This window comes from Drosophila bipectinata, chromosome 2L, assembly GCF_030179905.1.
Source record: "Drosophila bipectinata strain 14024-0381.07 chromosome 2L, DbipHiC1v2, whole genome shotgun sequence".
Lineage (NCBI taxonomy): Eukaryota > Metazoa > Arthropoda > Insecta > Diptera > Drosophilidae > Drosophila > Drosophila bipectinata.
Genome location: NC_091736.1, coordinates 22474825 through 22482314, shown reverse-complemented (window position 1 = coordinate 22482314; position 7490 = coordinate 22474825). Strand labels below are relative to the sequence as shown.

At 47.6% G+C, this 7490-nt stretch overlaps 1 protein-coding gene across 1 annotated transcript; it reads left to right on the top strand.

Moving 5' to 3' along the window:
- The first annotated feature begins 4269 nt into the window (after nt 1–4269).
- Nucleotides 4270–4939, top strand: LOC138925868 (uncharacterized). The gene is made up of 3 exons (XM_070277457.1): nt 4270–4291; nt 4417–4560; nt 4612–4939. Exons 1-3 carry the CDS (start codon nt 4270–4272, stop codon nt 4866–4868), a joined length of 423 nt encoding a protein of 140 aa, XP_070133558.1. The 3' UTR covers nt 4869–4939.
- The last annotated feature ends 2551 nt before the right edge of the window (nt 4940–7490 follow it).

Genomic DNA, 7490 nt, shown 5'->3' with positions numbered 1-7490 from the left:
ATGCCCGACGTGCAAGGTAGTGTGCTTTGAGAAAGTCCAAGCGGCAAGTGACACGACCGCTGCGAGTACGAGCCAGCAGACTCGCCGGCCAGACTCACCCTGCGGGACTAGCCAAGCAGGATCTCAGGCAGAATCTCTAGGAAGCACAGCGGAGCTGCAAGCATTGGTGTCCCAATCAGTGAGCGCCATGCAGGCGACGTTACTGGAACAGCTATCGGCACAGGTGGACAGACTATTCCACCAAAGGGAGCGTCCAGAAAGGGATGAAGAAGTTAGAGCTGGAGTCCACGAACAACCCAGTGGGATTTACGATAATGAAGGGGCGATTCAAGATCAAAGTTACAGTTTTAGGAACGGTATAAGGCAACAAGCAGAACAAAGCCAAGCGTACAGACCAGATAAGGTGGGCCACATTATAAACAATTGGAAGATTCGGTTTAGCGGACATCCAGAGGGGATGACTGTCGATAATTTCATCTATCGGATAGAAGCATTGACCCACCAAACACTGGATAGTAATTTCTCAGCTCTGTGCGGCAATGCGAGCTTGCTGTTCGACGGTAAAGCGGGAGAATTTTACTGGCGTTTCCATAAGTTGAATAGAGGGATGAGATGGGGCGAGTTGTGCGACGCGCTTTGAAATCATTTCAGGGACAATAGAACGGATGAGGACATACGCGAAGCAATAAGAGACCGAAAACAACGCGAAAGAGAGGATTTCGATTCATTTTACGAGGCGGTAGAGCAGCTGATGGATGGGTTGAGTGTTCCCTTGAGCGAAGCCACCCTAGTAGAAATGGTTAGAAGAAATCTCAGGTCCGAGATCCGCCACGAGTTGCTGAATGTACCAATACGTTCGATAGGCCACTTACGAGAAGTTTGCAGGCGTCGTGAGCGATTTTTAGAGGAAGTGCGTCGAGATAGCAGCTCGTCAAAGCCGGGTTGGACAAAGAAGGCATTTGGAGAAACCCAGAGACGAGAAGACAAAGTCTCGCATAGGGACTATGCATCCGGCAAAGCGGTAGCGGAGTTAGGCAGTGATCTGGAATGGGAAGAGGCCCAAGAGTTCACGGACGAAGAAGCAGACGAAGTGGAGGCTGTGGCTCTCATCTGCTGGAATTGCAGGAAGGAGGGTCACAGGTATCACGACTGCGCGGGAAAGCGGAAAGTCTTCTGTTTTGGATGCGGGTCACCTAACGTGTATAAGCCATCTTGTCCGAAATGTCAAAAAAACGGGAAAGCGAATGCACCGGACCGTCCACCCCAGCGCTTTCCGTTAGGCTCAAACGAGGACAAGTAGGAGAGAAGGAAGAGTGCGACAACGAGCTTCGCGAAGGAGAGCATAGTAAGGCCAAGGTAGACGATAAGATAAGGTCTAGAAACACTAACAGGTTAAGGCAATATTGGAATTCGTTAAGGAATATAGAAACAATAAGGTATAAAACTTCGGACAAGCGTCCATTTGCGGAAGTTAGATTGTTAGGAGAAGTAGTCCTGGGTCTGCTTGACACCGGGGCAGCGGTCAGTTGTATCGGAGGGAGTTTCGCAGAAAGGTTCATAAAAAGCAAGGCAGACTTCAAGCGGAAAGGAACAACAGTGAGCACGGCTGATGGTCAACGACAACAGGTTGTGGGACAGCTGACGACGGATGTGGAGTTCAAAGGCCTAAGCAAAACTCATACCTTTTACCTAGTTCCCACGTTAAGCCAAGATCTGTATCTAGGTATTGATTTTTGGAAGAGTTTCGAACTTTTGCCCTTGGAGTTCCAGATCGGCGAGATTTCGGTTAGGCAGGAGTTGTCCGAAGCCCAGCAAACGAGTTTACAGGCGGTGATAGAGCTGTTTCCATCCTTCGCCAAGCTAGGTTTGGGCAAAACCCATTTGATTAGCCATAGTATCGACGTTGGAGAGACGAAAGCGGTAAAGCAGAGGCATTATCCGGTGTCTCCGGCAGTAGAGAAGCTGCTCTACGGAGAGGGCGAGAGAATGATGAAGCTAGGGGTGATCGAAGAATCGCAGAGTGCTTGGTCGTCGCCGGTAGTGCTAGTGCAGAAGCCGGGCAAAGTCCGGTTATGTTTGGACTGTAGAAAGGTGAATAGCTTCACCCAAGGCGATGCCTATCCACTACCACAGATAGACGCAATCCTAAGCAGACTTCCTAAAGCGATGTTCATCTCGAGTTTGGATTTGAAGGACGCTTACTGGCAGATCCCGCTGGAACCAGCTTCACGCGATAAGACCGCGTTTACCATTCCTGGGAAGCCTCTTTACCAGTTTAGGGTCATGCCTTTCGGGCTCATGAATGCTTCTCAAACCATGACGCGACTCATGGATAAAGTTATTCCGGCCGCGCTACGGAACGAGGTATTCGTGTATTTGGACGACCTGCTCGTCGTATCCGACACTTTCGAATCGCATCTAGCGGTCCTGACGACGGTGGCGAAGCACATAAAGCAAGCGGGGCTAACGCTGAATATCGAAAAGAGCCATTTCTGCATGAGAACTGTTAAGTATCTAGGTCATGTGATCGGGGAAGGCGTCATAAGAACAGATCCCGAGAAGATATCTGCCATGGTAGATTACCCTGTTCCGCGGACATTGAAGGCGTTACGCAGTTTTATAGGCATGACCGGATGGTATAGCAAATTTATAAGTAACTATGCGGATATAGCAGCACCTCTAACCGATTTGATGAGACCCAAATGTCGTTTTACGATGACGCAGGCGGGTTTGGAGGCATTCTCAAAACTTAAAAACGCAATGTGTCAGGCTCCGGTTTTGCATAGTCCGGATTTTAGGAAACCGTTCTACATCCACTGCGACGCAAGCAGTTATGGGATCGGCGGAGTATTGGTTCAGAAGACGGAAGGAGAGAAAGGGGACGAGTACCCAATTGCCTTCGTTTCGAAGAAGCTGAGCAAGCTAATAGGGAAACGGTGCCAGACTTGAAAGTCATGGAAGGGAAGGTTTTCCGGCGGGCGAAACAGGATCAGGGAGTATGGCTAGGCGAGAGTTTCGCGTGGAAGTTATGGGTGCCAAACGAGATGATCCCGGAGGTAATGAAAGAAGCCCACGACAGTCCCACAGCAGCCCATGGAGGGGTCCATAAAACGCTGGAGAGGATTCGACGGATGTACTACTGGCCAGGATTAGTTAGGGACGTAAAGGACTACGTAGGCAACTGTGAGGTTTGCAAAGCGTGTAAGGTACCCAACCAAATAACGAGACCCGCGATGGGAAGGCCAGCAGAGACGCAGAGATTCTTCCAGAGAATTTTTAGGGCCGTATCCGAGATCCAAAAGTGGGAATATCGGAATATTTATCGCACTAGACCACTACACTAAATTCGTTTTCCTCAAGGCGGTAAAAAGGCTGTCGGCCGATGTAGTAGTGAAGTACATGAGCCAGGAATTGTTCCATACGTTTGGAGTTCCGGAAACGGTGTTCTCGGACAATGGGACACAATTCAAGGGCGAAGCGTTTAGAACGCTAATGCGGGATAATCGGGTGACGCAGATTTTTACAGCCGTCCACTCGCCGCAGGCTAATGCATCCGAAAGGGTGAATAGGTCCATCATCGCAGCCATAAGATCCTACGTGAGAGAAGACCAAAGGAATTGGGATCAACACCTCAGTGAGATCTGCTGCGCGTTAAGGACTTCAGTCCATTCTGGTACGGGCGCAACCCCATATTATTTATTGTTCGGGCAACAGTTTGTGGGATCAGGAGGATCGTACAAGCTCATGAGGGAGCTAGGGCTCTTGGAGGATAGAGAGATTCGGTTATCCCGGGAGGATTCGTTGGATTTAGTACGGGCCCAGGCTCAGAAGGTTTTAGCGAAGCAATCGGAGAAGAATGAAAGGCGGTACAACGCACGGTCCAGAGAGGTGACGTATCGAGAAGGACAAGAGATTTATCGTAGGAACTTCAAACAAAGCAACTTTGCGGCGGGTTACAACGCCAAGCTTGGCCCAAGATACGTTAAGGCGAGAGTTCGTAAGAGAACGGGTAATTCAACCTACGAGCTGGAGGACATGCAAGGGAGAGCAATAGGCACTTACCACGCCAAAGATTTAAAACAATAGTCTACGCCTCCGTGGTTTAGCTAAACAGGATCGTGTGAGACCCTGTTCTAGCTCTTGCGAAGGGGGCACTTTGTAACGTCGGCGTTAGATCAGTGTAGGTGGCAACCCCGGGGAGGGGAGATGGCAACCGATCTGGGTACCTTATGCTTTAGTAGGACCATAGCAAGGAGTTAGGCGTTTCCAATGTCCGGAGGTCTGGATACCGGTGTAAAACCGTTATTGGAAGCTGGAAGCTAGAAGCAGAAATCCGAGCGGGTACAGCACTTTCTTTTTAATTTCTGGCGTGACCCAAAGAAGTTCATCCAAGAAGTTTTCTGGCGTGACCCAAAGAAGTTCAACGCACAAGCAAGGTGGAGAACAAGCACCTTCGGAAGTCACCAGCAGATCACAGCAGCAAAATAGAAGCGCAGCTTGTGGGCAGACGCGCCCAAAAGGTCGGCGCTAAAGTGAGGCAGGTCACGGATCGTAGTGTCGGTGAGTGGTGAGGTTAGGTCAGGGTCAATCAGGTCCGATGTATAATTTTAGAACGGAGGGCCTGGTACAAGGAGTACGAGGCGGTCGTGAGGAGAGACGGTGGAGTCGTGCGAGGTTCCCAGTGGAGCAGTCGACGGCGCATATTGAGACGGAGCGCGGCGCGAAACCGCCCACGAGGCGCGGCCGCGAAAGAACTGGGTTCCTACCGGAGAGCACGGTCGGAGCAGTCGCCGGAGGAGCTGGAGCTGATTGTGGTCCGGGGCGAGCGAGCCCGGGAGCCAGGCTCGGAGCGTTTGCGGCGATTTTAAGGAACGCTCCGCCGCAAGAAAAAGGGGAGCGTAATCGATCCAACTGGTGGCCTCGTGGTGCCACAAAGAACTGTGCGGAATTGGTGAGCGGAGGGTTCCGCTCCGAATAAAGATTTCGATTGGCTAACTAAGTGAAGATCTTTTTTGTGTGAACGGGTTAGCGAAAGCTTTCCCGAGATATTTCCTTTCCAGCTTCGAGCACGTGGAAGCGCTTCAACCAGCTCGTCGCGGACAAAGGGGTGAGTGAGTACGAGTAGTTTTACATAAAGCCAGTCGAAGCGACGCGGAACATTCCGGTCGTCAAACTACCGCATCGTCCGATTCCCGGCCGAAGGGGGTCCACCAAGTGGACGGTTGCCTTCGCCATAGACACCGCGAGTGATCCGATAAAGAGCCCGATCCTAAAATGTCACCAGGGCATAGCCGAACCGTTCTTATGTAATGCTAGCTCGCGGAAAAAGACGGCTGAGTCCATTATAGAAAAGCGCGCAGATACGCAGCGAATCCACATACGCCAGGCGCAGTAAGCCTTTCACCACGAAGCGGTGCAGAAGAGCTTGAGGGTGTAATTTTTATTTTATTATTTGGAGAACAGAGAAAGAGATACATGAAATGAAATATTATTCGTTAATTCCCTAATTTATGCTAACTCTAGGATACATTACATTGGAATTCATTGCCCCCGCGCTACTATTGTAAGTTTTTCATTTTCAATCATTTAACCTAGCATCTAGTTGGTAGATACGTAAGCCAAGAAGGAAAACTGAATTTTTAGTGAAGTAAGGGGAAATAGGGATGGGGAAGCAGTAAATGTATAAGAACACTTTAGCCTAATAAACATGAATTTTATAATGAGATAAAAGAAAAATAATTCGCCTCGCTTAATTCGCCACCGCCTTGCCACTGAACCACCCCCAACTTTTGCGTTCTCGAGGATCTTGAGGATCCAAATGAAATCTGTTTTGAGAGGACTATGTTTGGCCTTCGCAGTTCGAGAGGCCGTGCACGCATTCTATTAACGATAGAATTTATGTTTGTCGAGGTAAGCATCAGGGAGAGAGAGGGGGCCCTATATGACCCACCCATTAGCCGACGAGGCCTAGCTGGCAACCGCGTGCAACCCCTTCTCTCAGCCGTAGATTCAAAGATGCCACCTCACCAGGTCGACTGTTCGTTACAAAGTAGAGGGGGAATCGGGTGTTTGACTTAGGGGCGGACGCGAGAAAAGGCCAGCGTTCCGCTAAGGATGGGAGGGAAGGCAAAGAAACTCCAAGTCAACAGAAGTATTAAAAATCTGTGATTCGTTAGGGTAAGCATAAATGTTACGTGTGTTAGGATTAAGAGTCTTGAATTTGGATGTTGTGGGAGTTTAAGTGTTGAGTAATGTCCAAGAGATCTCTGTGTTTTTTTTTAGGATAAATTATTGTTAGCGGTCAGATGGGAAGGGTCAGGGGAGCCACGGCCCTGGATGAGCTAGTCGGTGCCAGACCCATGCCGATAGGCGGACCGTCGGACCCGAAGGGGTCATAACAAATTAAAGATAACAAGATAATTTAATTTAACGAACAATAACAATCGAAATTTCAAAAACAACTCCAAATATAAATAAAAACAGAGTATTCCTTGACAAACCGGAAAATGAATTTCCAAAGTCGCTGAGTGGAGTAAGCTTGCTTTATTTAATTTTAACTTTTATGCATTGCGCTGCCACCTGTTTTTTGCAGCGTTAACCTAGTACTGTGACGACGAAAATCCGCTGTCGAAAATCCGCTAGCGAATTCGCACTTTATTCAGCTACCGAGCTAGTGTGACCAAAAAAATTAAGGAAAAGGGTAATACTGAACAGCTGTTGTTTGTAAACAAAAAACAAATAAGCAAAAATGAATTTAAAACGATTGGATGTTGGTGTTTTGTTTATGTATTTCGCCGCTAAGGAGCTGATTAAGAAAAAGAAAACTGGGTCAAAATCAAAATCAATCACAAATCATTTCAATGCCATTTTATGGCATTAAAATGCCCCTTGCGGGTCAAATCCTATATTATGGGCTTCGGCCTGACCGCACTAATTAATTTCAATTTATCCTCTCGCGCCGAAAATTTTTCGGCCCGACTATTTTTTTCTTTCATCAATTTTCCCTCCATGTTTTAGCTATCGAAATAAATAGAATTAATTCTTTCAACACCCCAAAATCAGCTGTTTATTTTTTTGATCCGGCAACGCCATTCAATTCGGTAGCTAAAATTTTCGTCGTCAGAGTACCGGAAAAATCTAGGAGACCAAAATTTCTTCTTCTTCCTATTTTTAAACAGTTTTTTTTTATGGAGTTTGACAGCTGTCACTCATGCGACAGCGGATTTTCGTCGTCACAGTACTATGCTTTAAGTTTCACTATAGGAAATTTGACCCATTTTTCTGGACGAAATTAATATCTCAAGAACGAAACAAGATATTTTAGCTCTGATTTTTGTTTAAAGAACTCCGATTTTGAAAAATTGTGGGCGTGGCATCGCGCCCTATTTAAAAATCACATAGTAACTCAAAAACTAAGCAAGATATTTCAATTTGGTTTTTTTAGTGTTTTATAAAGCCATAGTCTTCTTATGGAAAACTAGGCGTGGTAT

Coding starts and splice junctions, on each gene's coding strand:
- LOC138925868 (XM_070277457.1), top strand. CDS start 4,270: ATGTCCGGAGGTCTGGATACCG. Junction 4,292..4,416: donor GTCCGGAGGTCTGGATACCG/GTGTAAAACCGT, acceptor CGTGACCCAAAG/AAGTTCAACGCACAAGCAAG. Junction 4,561..4,611: donor GGTCACGGATCGTAGTGTCG/GTGAGTGGTGAG, acceptor GTATAATTTTAG/AACGGAGGGCCTGGTACAAG.